We start from the raw sequence: 21,199 nt of genomic DNA, 5'->3' as shown, positions 1-21,199 counted from the left end.
AAGTATTTATAATTTTATATATTCAGTCAACATAAATAAAATCACATGTGCTAGAATTGGTTTTGAGTCATTTTTATATAATTATAGTGAGATGGCGACTAGGGAGAAAAAAAGTGAAGTGTGGAAACATTTTTCTATAAACTCAAGTGAACAAAATATAGCAACATGTTTACATTGTTAAACGGTAATTTCTCGATGCAACCTAATGTGATAGTCGATAATAATGCTAGTTTTCCGCAACAAAAACTTACCCACTGTAAATTACAATTATTAGACTGTAGTTCAAGTTGTTTACAATAACAAATATAAATAGAAGTTAATTTAATTTACACTTTGCAATGACTTAATATTGTATTTTATATATTTTTATACTGTTATTATAACTGCATTCTCAATTTTACCTAATCTTGTTATTAAATTCACATGGAAATAAAAAATTGGTAAATCTGTATTGTACGGATTAGCGCCAAAAAAAATTGCACAAATATGAAATAACTTTCATTATATGCTATCTTACGTCCTCTTTTCAGAACCGCCTGCGGAGATTAAAAATTCCAATTACTTTTGGAGATATCAAATTTTTTAATATTCATTTTTTGGCGATTTTTTTAAAAAAAAAATTTAAAAATCCGAAAATACCTTTATTCTGTGCTCTTTAACTTCCTATTTTCATTAAACGCGGCGGAGATCAGAAATTCCAAATACTTTAGGAGATATGGAATTTTTTAATTTTCGTGATTTGCACTGATGCGGCGTTCAGCGGGAAGCCTACATTCACACATCCTTCTGGACATACCCGAATACTCACGTTGGCAAGCCTTCTTTTCTTAAAATTAGCAAGAAGTAATTAAAAATACTTTAAAACACTGTGGATGGTTGGTTATATTAGGTAAGTATAGCTACATTAAAAAAAACTGTAAAATAATTTTATGGTTGCTTAGCAAATAACTTTTTAATATGTAGCTATCCAGCGCTAGGAAACCGTTTACATGATTTCACAGTATTTTTAATGTAGCTATCCTAACCAAATCAACCATCCACGATGTTTTGAAGTATTTATAATGTAGCTAACATAACCTAATTGACCATTAGTTTTCATGAGTTGCATATTTATTTACAATAAACAAAAAAACAAAAAAAACGAAGATGCACGATCGGGCGTTTGCCTCTCGTCTGTTGAAAGAAGGCTTGCCAACGTGAGTATTCGGGTATGTCCAGAAGGATGAGTGAATCGTAGGCTTCCCGCGTTCCACCATTGTTGCTTGTTTACAAGTATGATTTTCTTTTTTTTCGCGACGTAGTTGAACGACTACATCACGTAAAAAGAAAATTACGTGAGTTCCTACTGTTCATCCTTTTTCCCGGTTTGTTAGGTCAGGTCAGCTACATTATAAATACTTTAAAAGTAAACAACCATTAAAATTAATTTTATTATTTTTAATGTCTGTTCAGTTTCAAAGTATTTATACTGTAGCTGACCTGACCTAATCTACCTTTGTCCCGTTTTGTTAGGTCAGGTCAGTTACATTATAAATACTTAAAACTATACAATTAAAATTAATTAATATTATTTTTAATTTCCGTTTATTTTGAAGTATTTTTCATGTATCTAACCTTACCTAATGGAAAATTTCTGTTATTTAGGCATTCACGCACACACGGCAAAATATAAAATGGCGTCTGTTGAATGATTACATAGGGCTTGTATTGCAAAATAAGAACGGCGATATCTCCAAAAGTAATTGGAATTTTTAATCTCCGCAGGCGGTTTTGTAAAGAGGACGTAAAAGAGCATATAATGAAAGTTATTTCATATTTGTACGATTTTTTTTGGCGCTAATCCGTACAATACAGATTTACCAAAAAATTTTGTGTGCATTATTACACTTAAAAAAATTTGTTCATTATAATCGGTAACTGAATCGGTATCTGCCGATTATTGCTCTCATAATCGGTAATCGAATCGGTAATCGGTAAAGTCATATCGGTGCACCACTAATTTTAGGCTTAGTAAAATGAGCAAGAAAGGGGGGGGGGGGTTAGAGGAGAAAATTTTTTATGAATCAAACAATTTATGTATTGAAGTGAAAAAATTTACAACTAGCCACAGTACAAACTAGAAACAAACAAAACCCATTTCCACCAAATAATAACACAAACAAGATACAAACAAATTCCCTACTTACATGGCATAGATAAGCAAACATGAAGTAATTAGTCCCCAAATAACTACACACAAAGAAACATAAGAAACACAGTACTTATTTTCCCAAATAACTACATAAATAAACAAGATGCAAACAAATGCCTTATCTGTACTAAATAATTACACAAACAAACCAAATATATGCATTTTTCACAAAAAAAAAATGTGATTGAGTCAATGAATTGCAGTGAAGCAAGACAAGCACTAAAATGGTTTGTCGGGACATTCTGCGCAGTATGTAACCACTTTCTTTATTTTGCTTTTTGTGATGAGTCCATCTTTTTTCTTTTGTTTGCAGCCTTTGCACCCTTTCCGCACCTTCCTATTATTACCTTCCATTTTTTCTAGTGTGTGCCTTGGTCGTTTCGTCAACATTGGCCTTTCTACGTCTGGCTCAACTTGCAAAAGGAAGTGTTTCACAAGGATTTATTTGAACTCCGTTATGCTGATCTTACTATTTGTTATCAGTTTGTAGATTATGTGGCTGTTCACCATACTTGTACCAAATATTAGCTCCAAGGCAACTTTCTTGTACCAAAACAAACTCTTCCTGAGTGATGTATTGTAGTTGCTCATTTGGTCTGATATATTGATGTGACTCTTCCCCTCATTGTAGGCGATAACAGCTGTTGATTTTATCACAGTTCCTCGTTTTGATTTAATTTTCTTCGCCCATTTAGTTTCCACGTTATGTGGATAGCATTATAACATTTCTAGTGTCCTTCCAGTTTAGAACAAGATTTCCTTCTTGGCTCTCTTTCGCCACCACTTCTCCTTTTTTTAGTTTGGATTTTGACATCTACTGACAAATTCTTCCTGTTCTTGTGCAGTGTACCTAGTAAGTGGGTATCCAAAATTACTAAAAATTTTAGCATTTCTACTCTATCTACTGGGGTCCAGTTGGCTAATATGCTGTTTTCACTAATGCTTTCTTCAACAATGCCCTTTGTAATACTTTGCTCTGCATAGCGATTGGTTTCAAGTACCATCATATCAATAATTTTGTCAGTTATGAACAAATGAACAGTCCTCAGGACTAGCATTTGCCAAATCTGCTTGCATTTGGGGATCAATTGCAGGCTTCTTTTGGAAGGTAAACATTTTAGACCTACCTTGTGGATCTTCCCAAAGTACTTCAAATGCCCGAAATTCTCTTTCTTGTGTTTCTGTCAATCCATCTTGAATTCTTGGTTCTGGCACTACTCTATTATTAGACTCTGGCACGTAACTTGCACTCACTTTCGCCACTGTTTCTTGAATAGTACTTCCTTTTTTTTATGCTCGAGGCTCAACTGCTTCATCATCAGATGATGTACTACAGCTAGGTGAAGGCGCAAAGTCAGGGTCATCGGACACAGAGTCGACACCTCTTTGAAGCTCTTCAGGCTCAGAGTCTGTAAAGAGGTAGCAAATAAGATAATTATTTATGTAAAATAGTAAAGCATAAGTATTTTGAACATACATCATATATTTAGTGACAGGAAGTTTTGCGAGATTTCGCACCACTTTGTGTCTTACGTGAGCACCTGCAGCTCTACTTCGTGTTCAGTTATTGGCTGTTTGGTCTCCCAGCGTCTGGGGGTTCTCCACGCAAATCATATACTTGTGGGCAATGAAAGAAAGTGGGGCAAAATTATTGTGGCGAAAACTTGTTGTCTCTACATATATTACAATTAGCATGCCTTACCTGTTGATGTATCCACAATAGAACTTTGCTCTTGGGTTAACTGCACAATACGATTTGTCCTTGACGAAAACATACTGCCACATTAGTGGCTAGACTCACACTGAGCCTTAGGCTCCCGCGAAGGCAGAACGATGCGACAGGAAGCGTACCAGTCACTGTGCAGACGAGTCACACTCCCTCACTCGCCTACCCATCCCTTTTCATTTTGCCAGGGCGGTCCCTAGTACCGCCGGTCTTTTGTCTCATGCCAAGGCGGTCCCTCGGGCCGCTCTCAAAATTGTGATGTTTTAAGACATCTAAACATATTTTTCATTAATTCTTTGCGTAAAATAATATTTTGTAGTATTAACAATAAGAAAACAATAATAAAATCTGCTGGCAGCAAGCAAAAATTTTAATATTTCACTCGCCGGTCCCAGGGACCGCCATGGCAAATTACCTGTTAAAAACTGTAGCTGCATCCGAATACTGACTGGCCTAATGGATTCCTTAGCTACGGGATCCACTAGAAGGGCATCCTAGTGGATGCGGTCATCTTTGCGTTGCTTCCACATTCTCACGAGAGATGCCGATGAATCTTTACATGCGTGCACTAAAATTTAAGATTTCTAGGGATGCGACACTCGCGTCCGCTACCGTGCGCCTATATCCTTTAGCTTCGGAATTGTGTTTTATTTTGTTGGCATCTAATATTGCTTAGGTTTTTTTTGCATGAGATTTGATTAAAATTTTATAAGTGTAAGAAATAGCTCTAATAAAGACAAATAAAAACCGAAAGGCCAAAATATATTTAAAGGGATAATTAATGCTCATTTTAAGTATTTTTAATAATTTGAAATTCATAACATTTTATTTTGATCGTTAACATTTATAACATCCCTTTAATTTGAAGGGAAAATACACACACACATGTATTTAAAATAAAGAAACTTTTTTTTTAATTAGTACATGATAATTTAGGTTTTTGAATAAAACCCTAAACTAAAGCTTAATCAAATTAATTCTATATTTTAATAGACAAAATGAGGTCATTCAGGTGATTTTTACTTCATTTTGTGTTTTGCTTTGCAGTTTGGTGTTATGCGGTGTATTGACTTCAATTTCGCTGTTATTTTGGTTTATCACTATTCACCAGAGGTATGCGGGTTTGATCCCGACACAATCAGCTTGGCTTGAATTTTAGCACATGAGCTGGTTTTAAATTCACTAGAATCCCTTAAAAAGTCATGAATATGTATTAGAAAAGATCATAAAAATCCTTGATTACACGAGAGATTTTGATAAGTCTGTGTGTATGTGTATTTATTTAAACATTCTATTATGCAATTGTAAAAGAAAATCATTGAAATATATTTTGTTCTAAGATTTTGTTACTATAGAGGTTTTTCTTAAATTATTTAAATAATTTAACAGCCAGATTGTTTTCATATTTGTTTATTTCTTGTTTTCAAGCCCTTATTTTGTGGAAAAAACCGTTTACAATTTTTTTTAAAACTATGCACTGTATTGACTATTTCTATATGAAAATATCTAGCCAACAAAACCAATACCATTGAATATGTCAAGTCGTTCATTATATTATTGTTTTCATATTCTCGTCATTGTTTTTTTTTTACGTCAGTACTGAAAACATTAAAACATGTGGTATGTATGCAGTTTTGGGTTAAGAGGGCGATAAAGGGCTTCATTTAGAGCTGTTTTAGTGGTCAATGCGATGGCAAGTAGAGGTCAAACCAGTTAATGCAGATGAATGAGATTTTTACACATCATTGAGGAAAGATATAATGACTGATCCCAGTTGTCAGAATGCGGTTAGTGTTGTTATTAATAAGCAAAATTAATTAGTAAAAAGGTTTATATTAGCGCCAAATTTGACAACTTGCAGAAAATAAAGTAATCGGAATAACAAAAAAAATAAAAACTGAACGATTTACATGTAACATTCTTTTATAGTGTATGATTTTTGGAAATAATTATCTTCATACAATGGTGAATTATTTGCACACGCGTAAGTCACTGCACATTCATGTTTGAGCCGAAAATTTGCCATTTCACTGTTTGGAGATAGGACACTTTTATTCCATCCCCTCAGCAAGACCCGAGCGCTGTAGATAATCCTCGCCATTTGAGTGGTCGGGTTCCAGCTGTTATCTGCGCCTTGTTGACGAATGTGTGGAAGGGGTGTAGAGGACAGTCTGGTTTTCGATAACACATGTCTTGTCGGGTTACTCTGCATTTCTCTTGTCATTGCATTCGCGTCCACCTCATTTACATAATTCTTAGAGTATTCTTTGCACATATATATTTTATAGTGCCGTTTATTTACAAATATTTAAATTTTAGTTGCTTTTAGGTTACTTGGCATACATCTTATTTTCAACCAAATAATAATAGTTGTATAAAAATTAAATGAACTAAATATACCATGGGATATTACTTTGCAAGGCATTTATTGGGGGATAAGTTTTACAGATTTTGCAGTTCCAACACTATAAGGACAGCACAAAATACAAATAATTACACAAAACTGTAAAGCTGATTTGTAAACAAAATACATAAGTTACAATAGTTTACCTCGCGGTTACATACAAATTGATAATATGTATACATAAAAATATTACAAGTTTTCAAAGCTATCATGTTGTTTCATTACGTAGAATATAAAAGTATCTCTTGTTTGTATCCCATTTAACACTAAAATGTATTTTATATATTATATATCACATATATAACACATGTTTATTTCATGAATAGTAGTTACTGAAGTAAAAAGGTTTTTCTTTTATTACAAAATAAAATACACCTTATAAACTATTCATAACGTAATTTCTTCTTGCTTTTATCATTCTCAGATGTAGTTTCTGCAATTGGCGTACTTTCTTCAGTCTTTGTGCTTTCTTTTAACCTTAAATGAAGGTAAAAAACACATGTTTTTATTAATAACACTGCCTGAAGCTATACACTGAAAACGACCCATGAATATTATAAATAATTTGTGTACTTACTTATTTTTCTCTCTCCAATTTGCTATATTTTTACCTCTATTCCGTTTTCTTCGCACAGAAAAATGCAATTTACCACGAGCATTACATTTACAAAACGTGCGTTTGTTTTCGCCATTTATAAATTAACATCAATTCATATAGCCCAAGCTAACACAGCTACAGCAAGGAAAACTAAATCCGACTGCCTCGCAGTGCCACCCCACCCCTTTCGGTCCTTATCGTGGGACTGAGAAGTGTCGCCTATCGCGAGGGACTCGGAGCAATATCGGTCTAACGTACAATATCAGGCGCACATGTTACCCTTCAAGCAGCTGGAATTTCTAGTAGCTATTTATCCCACTCTTAAGTAGCCTTTGTCTTCATATACCTACTTACTTTTTTGTAGTGTAACATTCATAAATCAGTAAAAAATTAGATTTTTCCAAAACCCTGAAAAACTCATGTTACATGTTTTTCTGGGGAAAAAAAACTCATTTTTATTGATAATATAGTAAAAATAAATTATTTGAAAATGAAGGCTACATACTAATGTTTAACCCAAAACTGTAATCCACATGTTGTAATGCTTTCAGTACATGCTAGGGCTGACATAGAAAAATTACTTTTAAGTTCTTAAAAAAAATTAATAAATAAGGATTTGTTGGATAGAATAAATAACCTTTCACAAACAATTAAATATGGTTATATTATGAATTTATTTAAAATCATGTACAAATACACAAACTATTAGAAGCAAAGTAATTTAGTGTCAAAAACAATTGGAATTAACATTCAAACTAAGCTAAACCTACCGCCAAAAAAAGGAAGTCTGCAATACATACATTTTTGTTCTGTACTGTTACTGTACTGTACTGTACTGTACTGTTACTGTACTGTGTGTTTGCTTTAATCGTATGCCACCTCCTCCCCCTTCGGGTTTCCATATCCTTGTACGTATTTAATTATTTATAGTCATGCTTAATTTTACAGGGAATTCAGAGTAAATGTACATATGTTCCATTTCATCTTTAATATGAGACGGGCAGTCTTACTTGTGTCATGAATTCATAAGTGTTTCAGTGTACGTTTTGACCTCAGTTGCTCACGGTGAAGGACGTGAATATTTTCTAACTCGCATCTTCACTTGTTCATTGCCAGCTCCTGCAGAAGACAATCCTGGAGCTTCTCTCTCACACCGCGAAAAGTGACGAGGTAAGACATTTTGCTTTTTTTTCTTTCTTTTCTGTGTTGTTTTTATTTATTTTGTTTAACACTTGTGACATTCCTACGAATAGTTTATAATCATAGTAGTAGGCACAACAATTATAACTAGGGGTGTGCAGGAATAGGTTTTTGTACTGCGGGAAATTTTCGGGAAAAATAAATTATTCCCGCGGGAAACAGGACGGGATCGGGAAAATGAAAAAAAAGCAAATTTTTAATTTTAATATGAGAAGATGGCCATTTAAAAGTTTCTTGCAAATTAGTTGTTTTTTTTTTTTTTTGCTTCTTTCTTTTGTCTGCTTCATTTGCCCTTTTTTCAGCGGCGACTTAATATTTTTTAGCATCCTCAATTTATTTTTTATAGCCAGACGTGCTACCATGCTCGCATCTCAAAAAATTTTTCACACGAGACACACTTTGCAAGGGATTTACTGTCTTTCAGACGTTCAAAATACACTAGAACCCTGTTATAGCGAGATGTCACGGTTCCGGGTTTGATCCTCGCTATAACCGTGTCCTCGCTATAACCGAATTGGACAAATTTTGGCCCCCAAAAATTAAAATTAACCAAAAATAGCATAAAATTGTGTTTAAACCTGTATAATTGGAAAATAAGAGGTTATATTAACGAAATCTTAAATTATGTGAGCAGATGTGTGAATTATCTTTAAAACGATACCCCATAAGTACGGATGCGATCACTGATTGCGTCAAAATAACCAGAATACCCTACCATGCCACGGAAGTATAGCATCTCAGCCCGCGGCCGACGCAGCATTGTCCTGCTATCTATTGCCGACGCGGGCTGTCTGCTGGCGGCCATGTTGGTTCGGGATGTTGCTAACAGGTGGTGCTAGTGTAGCGCGACGATTTAATTCCTTACAAAAAAGCAGGAGTGCGGCTGCGGCAATGCACGTACGCCTCAAACGAAATAGTCGCTGGAAAACTATACTTTTTTAATTTAAAGAAATCTGTCAACTTTTTTAGAAAATAAATTTGGGATTAAACTCAAACCATCACCACCCCTTTCCCGGACAGATACCCCAACAACTGACCGAAACAAAAGTTACAAGAAAACTGCCATAGCAATTCGGAAATAAATACGGTAGTGCCTACTAGAGGTGTAAAAGTAACGAAAAAATGTGTACCCGTATGTATTCGTTACTATAACAATTAGTACTCGTTACTATCGTTACGTTACTCGTTACTTCTGATACCACATAACATGCTATGTTATGTTGCAGCAACGAATCCAGTCGTATTGCGTACGCCTACAGTATGACGTCGCTTAAATAATAATAAATAGAATATAATCAATTAACAATATTTGATGATTAATAGGTTTTTGTTAACCAAGAAACAATTAAATCTCATTATAGCGGCTTTTTAATTTTATCTCTTTTAAGATAACAATTAAAAAAACGTGAAAATACGCGATTGTAAAAACAAAAACATACATATTTCTAATTTGTAAAAAATACTTTCTTACGTTGTTTCTGTTCCAATCTCAAACTTTGTCTACACACGGCACAGATAACTAACGGAAGTTTGATAAAAGAAAGAAAGGATGGGATTCTATTTTTAAAGCCACAGACTTAGGTGGCGACTGCAAGGCTGAAGAATGTGACAGGCGTCAACGGCAAGATGTCTAGTGGCGAGCGAGAGGGGTGGAGATAGACAAATAACAAAAGCGCGCTTCAAGCGATCACGCCGTAAATTCCTCAAAAATACCTCGTTATAGCCGTGTTCTCGCTATTACCGTGCTCGCTATAACGAGATTCTACTGTACTTCCAAACACTTTTAGGTTTACAAGTAACGAGCTGATCGGTTGCGACATCCATTATTTGTAGGCTGCTAGTTTGTTTTAATATACAACGGCATCGAAAATAGGAACAGATACTTTGCACAAGCCTTAATAAAGTAACGTCAGCCGACAAAGCCCGCCAAAATAAACAGTTTTTTCTCCCAAAGCAAAATCATAGATGTTTAGATACTCGTGAGCAGTGGTGTAAAACTACGTGATTTCATATTTTTCAAAGTGCCAATACAGTTCTCTACATCGCCACTGCTATCAAGTAATGAGAACGGTTATGTTTCATTATGTAACGCAAGTCTAGTATTTCTTATATCTTTGGCGAAAAGGTTGGATTGCGCATGTGTTTTGTTTGTGTCTAAGGACACACAGTTGTTTTAGGTTAAGTATTCGATGGTGACTGCAATAACGTTATATAACCAGGGTGGCCAGCCAACCGGGAAATCGGGAAATACGGGAAATAGCCAGGATTTCTTAAAAAAACCAGGAATACCTGGAATCAACCAGGAATTTTTATTAGAACCGGGAATTTTTTTTATGAAGTAACGATCACAATAACATACGGCTGTTAAATGAGCACGTTCACCACCCGTCGAAGCACGACAGTGTGCTCGTGTGCTATATTTTGTGAAAGTTAATTTGTTCATATTGCATTTAAAAACTTTTGTAGTACGTAAGAAACCGTTAACAATTCAGACTTCCATACTTATTATGTTTCTGTATTCAAAAGCAACAGCATTTTGGCTGAAAATGTTGTTGTAGGATGGTAGTAATTTCTCGCACGGCATGTTGGTAGCACTAGTTTTGTATGTATATTTGTTTTTACTTTGCGCTCATGTTGTTGCGTCACGGTATCACGGATACTTTTCTCGAGTTTTTTTAAAAGTTTAGTTGTGCGGGACGTTGTTTTGAATCTTTTAATCTAACATGTAATTGGCGCAGACTATCAAAATGTCAATGAGTTCGGTCACCACATACAATGACAAATGTACGGAAGAGTTTGAATGGGTGGAGAAAGATCCAAAGTGCGGGACAAACGCTATTTGCAATTTCTTTAATGTTAAAATCTATATCGGTAGCATGGATGGGAAGAACAGCATTAGCCAGCCACGCAAGAGGGGCAAAACACGTGCGTTTGGTGTCAAGTAATTTTTGTGACGTGAGATTATAAATTTTTTGTTGGTGGTAGGTTTTGTTTTAAGCAAGTTCATTGATTTAATTTTTAAGCCTATAGTTAAGTTGTCTATTGTTTGACGGCAATAAAACATCATATTGTGTGTGCTTTGTGTAACAAAAATGCAAATTGTATGCAAATATTGATAAAAACCACCCTTGAAAAAACCTGGAAAAAACCAGGAATTTTATTATCCCAGAAGAGTGGCCACTCTGTATAACTGACTATTCACGTATCTTGCAAATTTGTACCCTTGAAGAAATATATTTATGAACCCATACAATATTTAAGGTACTCCATGTACTTTTTTTATATTCCAATTAGATATGTGTAAACGATTATCATAATTCACTGCACACCACAGCTGTCGCTACGATTGGCATACGTTTAAAAGATGTTTTGCGTTTAAATAGTATGGAAACCCTTCAAATATGTACGAATCCATAAAAAATATTTTTGTAAAAACAGTTTGAATTGATAGAAAACATTTTCACATGATTAGTAAACATTTGTAAATTTTTAAACAATTTCCCGAAAAATTTGGGAGTAATAAAATTCCCGCCCGGCATTTTGGGAAGCCTATTTTCCTGACTTTTTTCCCGAAGCGTCGGGATCCCGCACACCCCTAATTACTATAACCTTAGTAGTAGGCACAATGAACAGGAGTTTTCGTATTTAAATTAAATATACATACATTCATTTGAATTAGCTGATTTACTCTTATGAGGAAAAAGGCAGATCACCAGTGACTCTGTACTCGTGCGACTACAAGTGCTATTAATTCATCAATGGTTCTCAAAGCGTCCTAGAATATTTCTGGTATTCCTTAGGAATATGACGACTCTACAGGTTTTGCTTGAACAGTGATTTAGTTCAGAAAGGCTCTGTATCTGCTCTTTAATGTTTGTAAACAAGCCTTGTGTTGACCATTAGTATATATTGGTAATATTTAACTTAGTTACTATAACATATGTCTTATATATTTTTATATTGTGCGCCTAGAATTATGTATTCGAGAACCACTGATCTAGAGGTTGGGGACAAAAAGTGAAATAAAATACTTTCAGTCCTAATTACGATAGCCCGTCACAACTGGACAATGTTTGACATCCGTCCCATAGCCAGCGCCATGCAGCTAGCTAAGCGATTTAGGACACTTCATACAAACTTTCAAACATTTTCCACTACTTCATCCAAACTTCCAAACATTTTCCACTACTTCATCCAAACTTCCAGACATTTTCCACTACTTTATCCAAACTTCCAAACATTTTCCACTACTTCATCCAAACTTCCAAACATTTTCCATTACGTGAGCAAATGTTTAATCAATCTTTTTTTTTTATATTTGGCAAACATATAGGATGTTATGTAGGCTTGTTACTTTTTTCATGTTGCAAATAAACTACAAATCAGATTCTTGAGGAAATGAGCCATTGTACTATTTACGGTGATATTTTTATGGCACAGCACAGCCTGCAACACTTTAGCGGAGGAAACAATTGTCCCTAAAAAAAATAAGTTGAAGACCATTGCTGATTCCTCTAACAACTTGAAATACTTTCAATGCATGTACGTGTCCACTGATCACAACATTTTTCTTTCAGGGCTACGACCTGGCCACGGTGCTTGGACAGGAGATTGGCCCACTGTTGTGTCTCGTGGAGAGAGTGCAAATAGGTAAAAGTGGTGAAACTAACTTCCTATTGGAACAAGTTCCTGAAATACTTTAGCTACAGGAATAGCATGTGGCAGTAAAACCTCCCATCTGTAGTATAAGGACAGGTTTAACCGAGTAAGGATGCATTATAATTTTTTTTTTTTTTCCCAGTTGTATACAAAACATAGAATTTTAAGTCTTAATGTTTACAGAAAATATTGCATTTGTCATTCATTGCATGTGCTTTCTGAAGGAAAGGACTTAAATATTAACGTAATTCTGTTTTCCATGTTACTAGTTTGCAGGCTAGTGCTTTAAGATGTAACTCCCAAAAATAGGAAGGTTGTTCGCAACAGATAAAAGTAATATTTACAGCTTGCTGTTACAGATACACCCAACTCTGAAAAGTTATGCAAATGTAACTACTGTATTCACCTTAAAAATATGCAACCGCCATCTTTTTGATCGTATATCTAGGAAAAATCGACTCATGAGTAGAAATCACAATTCCAAAAATTGAAAAATCATTTAGATAGGTAAATCTAAAAAGTATTTACAAAAGCTTTTCTGGTTCTGCGTTCCTCAGTTGGAGGGGGTTACATGCCTTATTGAAAAAGTTAAGCTGGACTTACAAAGATCCGTCTCATCCGTCTGCCGTTCCTCCGTCTGTCAAAGCCTTGTTACGCTTTAACTTTTGACTGTGTAATTAAAATGTAGTATGGAACGCCCTACAAAGAAATCATTTATCCATACTGCTTCCTCAAATAAATTTACCCGATAAAATAATAATATTCTTTGCAAAAAAAAATACAAGTTATGATAATCTAGCAATCACTTGGTTATGTTGATCAGGGTGCCAACTAATTATAGGCCTTCCCCTTGGCGTTAATAAACTTAGTTGTTACTTTACTTTTGAAAAATCATCAAATCGTTTGAGAAAATTGGTAGTTGAATTTAAAACAAGTCACAGAGTTACAATGTCATCGTAAACAAACAGTGTCAGACGCACTATGACATATCGTGCTACCTGACTTTCATAAACAATATATACTGTTACTGATAATCAGAAAGTAACCCCCAGCTTCTTAATTGTATCCAAAACTGATTTGCCTGGGATTAGTAATGAAGGAAATAGTGAAATCTTAAAACTCACACTAGCAATTCAATGTCTAATTAATTAATTGTATAAATTGTATTAATTGTAACAACAGAAATATTTATTACATGTAACACAACTAGTTCTGTCCAAGAGTAAAATAACTAAGACTCTCAACTTTAAAATAGGACTACTGAGGAAGTTAACATTAAGTGTAAGGAGTAGCAACAATCAATAAATGAAGCAAAAGTTATCATTTTAATTTAACTTCGCCATATATTGCAAATGTATGAGGTGTAAAATTATATACGATTTTTGGATATCATAAACTACTTTACATAAAAACACTCTATATCTAATACGTATATACCTGGTTACACACTCATCCGAACTTTGCATACATACGTTTAGTAGTGTTTTTTCTCATTATGACATTAATGATCTATGGTAACTTTGCTGTATACTAGTAGATTCTATCCTCGGTTTCAGGAACTAGTGTAGCTGGTATCCATGACGGTACACTGCCGCTGTGACTGTAATCGTTTCTCCCAGTCGATGTGAAGCGCCGCAAAATCTTGTAGGTAGCACTCTGCGACTCTTCATATGACTGATCTAAGAGTCTCTGCTAATAACACACGATGACAGCCAAGTATTGCTGCATCACAGGGTCCGTTTCCCCTCACCGAAAATATAGTCGTAAATATCTGATGTGATTAAGTGATTTAAAGTTCGTATAATCCACGTCGGATAGTCAAATTCTTAACATCCGTGTTTTACTGGTTCGTACGACGACTCCCAAGGTCTAATGTTGAAATCCATAAATATTACACACAAAACTATCATAAGTCTTGAGTTTCAAAGTTTTCAAATGCTTGAGATTTTTAAATGCCAATACAACTTCAGCTTCTACAAAGCTTCGTTTTAACTTTCGCAGTAGGCTCAAATATAAATAAAATGACATGGCCATCCTTCTAGATCAAGCTCTAACAATTTTCTTTTTAAAAATTTTTTTAATAACAAACTTCTGGTGTCTATCCACTGTGCTTATTTTTTTTTTTAAATATTGAATGTCAAACTTTTAGAATATCAAAGCAAAGCGCACACATTGCCAAAGATGTTACTATCACTTTCTTTTTAAATACATAGAATAATATTGTCTTTAAATTAAATTGAGTGAAATTTCGTCACAACGGATTAAATTATAACCTCAAAAATGTGTGAAATGCATTGTCTTTAATTTAGAAAGCTTTTTAGTTTGTTTACCTATTTGTTAAGCTGCATCGGCATTATGTTTTCAACTTGCCTATGAACACGTTTGAAGCTTGATATGCGAAACAAAAAAAAGATACAAAAAGTAAAAATGCTCAGTAGCTTGAAATTACATACATTATAATAAATATTTTAGAGTTTGTTTAGTAATTTGTAAGTGCTTGGCATACTTAATCGACAAACTCATGAACCTTTACAACAGATGTTCTCAAAAAATTTATTAACTTAATAGTAGTAAGTTGGCAGCATTTAAGTAGGAAATATTATGATAGATGTGTGATTAGTTGTGAATCGTTGATCTTGTTGACGGACGGACGGGTGATGGACAAATGCGACGGATAGTTGAGTCCAGCGTTGGTGGCGATAAACGCAGCTCCTAGCTGCAGTTTCTTCAGAACGCACAGAGTGCAGTAATGGACTGATGGTCGCCTTCGCTAGCTGCCCCCACCCTTACCGTCACTCTCTGGAGACCAGGGGTAAGACGAATAACCGAACAGTCGGATAACAGAAATCTATTCTAAATATGTGGTGCAGTTGCAGTTGCTACAGCTCTGATTGGCATAATTTAAATGAATATAAAATATATATTTTTAAAATATGTTTGTTGAATTTTCAATATAGTTTATGAGAAATGTGGCTGTTTTAATGAAAAAGTAATGTGAAGTGGTATTTCAGTGTGTTTGCCAAGTAGTTTTTGCTGTGACTCTTTATTTGAAGAGATGAAAATGACTAAGGGCGCCAAAATACTTCAGGTGGACAGGTTTAGGTAAACATGTTTACAAATGCGAAAGTGTGCGGTCACGCGTCAGTTGTATAAAGTGTATTCAGCTCCAAAACAGATTGTCTACTGTCATTGAATAAATGTGTTACAAATTCTAATTTATTTTGTACCTAGAAAAACATGTTTTTTTTTTTTCCCCCAATTGTTTTTATGGTAATATAAGCAGATGGAAAATTAATCTGCATTGGTTTTATATTAGTAACTTTACAAGGCAGAAACAGCTGATGAAATACTGTAGTTAAGAAGTCATCATCAGCGAAATAGGCTTCAAAACAAAATGATTCATGTCTGGCATCATTTGCAACTTTTCTAGTTGCGGTTTTTGAGACACTTATTCGTAATCCATGGCGTTTATTGTTGTTTCCAAGTTTGTTGCTTGTCTGTTAAGTATTACACGAACTTGTGCCAAGAACATTCTCCATCTTGTGTTTTTTGCAAAAGGGCTCTTTGTACTCTCTACACTAACAGCTCATCAGAGTCCTTTGTGTTATAGCTTATAGATGTCGTTCTGAACTAAATTTGCCAAACTGTTTAGGTTGAATGAGAAATGGCCTCGAATGAAACATGTTCAGATTGTGTGACCTCACACTTAAGTTGAAACCTGAAGTAGTTCAGAGTCCTGTGTAGCTCCGCCCTAAGATTGGACACCAGCATTGTGTTGATTGGTAAGGCTTAGCATACACATCATAACGCAGCTTACAAAGACCACTGTTGCAAGGAGATACAAAGGTTTTACCGAAAAATAATTTTTGTCGACATCCTGTACTCCTTGAGTAGTCTTCAAAAATAGTGAATTACCCTATCACAATTTTTGTTTGTAACATAACGTAGTTTGAGGAACCTCGCGAGGGGAAAAAAATGTGAACTGGGTGTTTGTTAACGATAGTGTGTGTACATATCACAAAAAAAATGAGGATACTTGACAGGTCACGGAATTCACGAACAAGTCCTAAAAATAAACAGAAGTTATGAAACACTAATTTACGGCAGCCTTTTTTTTTTTTTTTTGCACCTCACTACAGTTTATAGTTGCACATTAAATATAAATGGTGTATGGATGGGCCACTTAAACCATGTGATAATTATCTGTGATAAGGTTTTTGTTTTCTGCCTGAAAAAAAATATAGCACTTTTCTGCTAATTGAAGAATTATTTTATACTATATTAAATTTTGCTTCTTAAATATTAAAAATTTGACCTGGTGATACAAAGGAGTCAAAATAAATTTATATTAAAAGGTCTTGAAAACATTTTAAAATTGGTTCATGACATGATGAATTTGTGGAACTTTAAAAAAAAAAAAAAAGGATACTTTCAATAATAATTGTGTAAGAAAACTCAAAACAGGTAATTGTAATTCTTTAAGATATTTGCTTAATTTTAAGGATAATTCATTACCAGAGTTTTTATTTTAAAATCAAAGTAGGATTTTCGAAAACCTTCCTTGAATTTGCAGTCTTGATACAAATCAGTAGGTGACGAACTAGTTGAGGTCACTATTAAAAGAAAATAATTTTACCATTTAAAAATTTTATGTGTGTTACAAACAGGAAATGGAAAAATTAAATGTTATATACACAGGAAATTCATGTTTTCCTCGTATATGAAAATGCTATGACTGTACAGTGAAAGTGTTGCGAGCGTGAATCTTGTAAAAGGGTTCTGCTATACTGATGTTTCTCTAAACTTGCTGCACTGTAAATCTGAGTAGATTGTAAATTGTAAGATTATATTTAAATTTTTAGCTTGAAATCCCATTTTGAAGTGTCAGAATATACAGCAGATTGGTCGTCATCCAATTTTTGTACAGAAAATATGTAAATTATATACATGTTGATAATAAAATATTATTAAATAATACATATTTATTATATTTTGTTAAAAAAAATTTTACTAAAGTAGTACCTACATTTTAACACAGTTTTTTTTTTTTTTTTTTTAGTAACAAATAACAAATTACTGTTGTTGCTTGTCAAATTATTTCATAAATTTTGCAGTTGACTGCAATTGTGTTTGCTTCATAAATTCTAGTGGTTTATCTAAAACTACATATTTGAAGCATTGGGACAATTGCTTGAGTGTTGCACAATACCAAAGCTCCTATATCAAGGTTGATACATACATGTGTTGGTGTATTCACAGGTATATGTACGTATATAAATGTACAGTAGAACCTTGTTAACCGGGGTAACTTGTGGAAAGGGGGATGGGTCAAAACGATAAGCGAAAATCGCAGTTACTATTTAGGTTATACAACACCGCAACATTTCTTAAGCAATTTACACAAAACAAATTGTACATGTATTACCTACACTAATTATTAATTTCTAAAAACATGTATGATTGAAATTATTTGTAATGACCTAAAAGAAACAGTTTTACTTCTTTCTTTCCCCTTCCCTAATAAATAACACTTTGGAATCTTTGTTCTCTCCCCCTCCCCCACCCCTCCCCAAATAAAATAAAAATGTTTAATTTTTAATTGAGAACCCAGTTAACCGAATGCTCGGTTAATCAGGTCACGTATTAATGAGGTTCTACTGTATATACATTTGGATTAAATGTTATGCCTTAAAATGCATGTAATACAAGTTAGAGTTTTAATACTACTGCGTATGTAAACCTTACTTTTAACCTAAGAAACAGAGGATTACAAAAATTAGTTCTTCCTGAATTTTTGTAAAAAATTGGTCTGGAGGTCCAGACAAGCAGGGTTTGGAATAACGGGACCAAAGTCTATTCATACCTAGACACACACAAACACACACAATACACACCCACTCATGCCACACTAAAAACATACACACAAAACACACACACCTCACTACATAACACACACTATACAGCACACACACTACACACATTCACACCATACATAACCAACCTACTCACACCACACAAAACACTCACCATACACAACCTCAATACTTACACCACACACATACACCACTTTACACACTACTATAAACATCACACGCACCACACACACTACATACACACCACACACACACCACACACACACTACATACACACCACATTCACTGCATACACACCTCACACACACTACCTACACACCACACCCTCACTACACAACCACACCCACACTACACATACACTATACACACCACACAATCTACATACACACCACATACCCTCACTACACAAAACACCCACACCCTCACTACACACCACACCCAAACTACAAACCACCCTTACACTACACACCACTCCCTCACTACACACCACACCCTCACTACACACCACACCACACCCTCACTACACACACTACATACACACCCACACTATACACACCACCCACACTACCACCATACCACACCCACACTACCACCATACCACACCCTCACTACAAACCACACCACACCCTCACTACCCTCACTACACACACTACACCCACACCACACCCACACTACACACACCACCCACACTATACTCCACACACACTACATACGCACCCACACTACAAACCCACTACATTATAAAATTTGTGTTTGTTTTAACATACTTTCGGTCAGTTATACTTAGTGTTTTTTGTGTCCCTACTTATAAGTCATTACAAATGATGTACAGTATTCATGAAACACATACGGCATCAGGACGTGTGATGGAGCAAAAAAACAGGAGTTGGTCCATTCCTAAACAACAACGCAACAATTCTGGTTTTAAGTTTTATTGGTACAAAATATGCGGAGTTACAAAAGAAAAATAACCGGCAAGTCGTTTATCACAGAGCATAGAGCACAAATCACAGTAAATACAAAAAATTGCAAACTAATTTGCGAATAAAGTTTCATGTTTTGGATTATTATTCAAAATCATACAAATAGTTATGTAAATAAAAAAAATTGTGTGAGCATACCCTTGTGTCAAAACAATTTATTTTATTTCACCCAAACTATCGCAGAGCACAAGAGCTGACAACTGTGAAGAATAAAAAAAAATGGTGCAAATTTCCAATGTTTCTTGATTTGACCTTTATGAAGTTCTATCCGTGAAAAAATCTACATCAGCAAAAAATAAATGCTACTGATGTTAAAAATTTTAACCACAACTGATACTGTTACATCTTAATGCTAGTAACAAAATGTGAAATAAAACACAATTTGTGGTTTTATTCAGCACTAACAGCAGTGATAAGTATTTATAAAAAAAATATATATATATATATATAATTCTTCAGCAAACAATATACATACATATATCCAAATATGAATTCTTATTGCCTCAGTTTTCTTTTATATAGCAGCTTTATTTGTAAAAAAAAAAATTCCAAAATGCAAACAAATAAATTAATGCAATCCATATAATGAAATAAAAATGGGTCAACATACATGATGTGTTGCATTGGCCTGTTTGAATACCAGATTTTAAGTCAGAAACAAATAATAATACAAATATTGAATTCAAAAAGCAGGGGGGGAGGGGATTTTTTTTTATAATATTTAAGTGTCATAATTCAAAAAGTATGTGTACCTGGTAATGCAATGACAATAGATATTTTACATAATGGTTAAATATACAGGGGGGGGGGATCAAAAAGTATAATTTTGAATATTAGGACATCTTTTTGCCATGTTTGCCAATTACTACCTACTTATGTCAGCTTGTTTTCAATTTATCAAACAATATCGATATTGCAGATTGTTCTGCCATTTAAACTTAAGAAATTTTGCTGTTCGCTGTGCACATATTGAATATATATGTGTGTGTGTGTGTGTGTGTATATATACTACTAATTATATTCTGCCCATTAATATTATGAAACTACATATATTTAGTTCAATTTCATTTTTAAAACAGAGGCTTTTGATGTTATTGTTTTAATTTTTATAAAAGCTTATATTTCATAATTATTGAACCAAAATAACGATGTAATTTGTACGCGGCATTGTTTACAAACAAAATAATTTGTAATAAATTTTTTCTAAAACCAATACATTCAGAACAATAAAAATAAATTAGCAAGCATTTGTGGTTTAAAAGTGATTCAATAAGATATTAAATTAACTTTTTTCCTTGCACTTTGGTACTTTTTTTTTGTCTAAAAATAATGACATTCCTTGAATTACAAACTTTAAAAAATTACTTTTATTATGATTTGAACTAAGTTTTGGTTAAATTCTACTTAATTCCATGATATAACTTGCTTCGGTGTTATTTCTGTTTTATCACAATTCAGCATATAATCTTGTCTCTAAGTATAGGAAATCAAATTAATTACGAACAATAGCTCAACTTGATTAGATGTTTGAAATTCTGAATATTCAAACAGGCCTAGTTGTGTTT

The 21,199-nt window shown here is 34.1% G+C and overlaps 1 protein-coding gene across 1 annotated transcript in view; it reads left to right on the top strand.

Annotated features, from left to right (window-relative positions):
* LOC134540947 (uncharacterized) overlaps positions 1-17,204 on the top strand; it is a 58,412-nt gene extending 41,208 nt beyond the window's left edge. Inside the window, exons 13-14 of the mRNA XM_063384034.1 lie at positions 8,036-8,089; positions 12,697-17,204. Of these exons, the coding sequence (XP_063240104.1) occupies positions 8,036-8,089; positions 12,697-12,822 (180 nt within the window). The 3' untranslated portion in view covers positions 12,823-17,204. The remainder of the gene's footprint in view (positions 1-8,035; positions 8,090-12,696) is intronic.
* Positions 17,205-21,199: the final 3,995 nt, after the last annotated feature.

This window comes from Bacillus rossius, chromosome 17 (genome assembly GCF_032445375.1).
Source record: "Bacillus rossius redtenbacheri isolate Brsri chromosome 17, Brsri_v3, whole genome shotgun sequence".
In the NCBI taxonomy this organism is placed as follows: domain Eukaryota; kingdom Metazoa; phylum Arthropoda; class Insecta; order Phasmatodea; family Bacillidae; genus Bacillus; species Bacillus rossius.
This window is presented reverse-complemented; position numbering and strand designations above follow the sequence as displayed.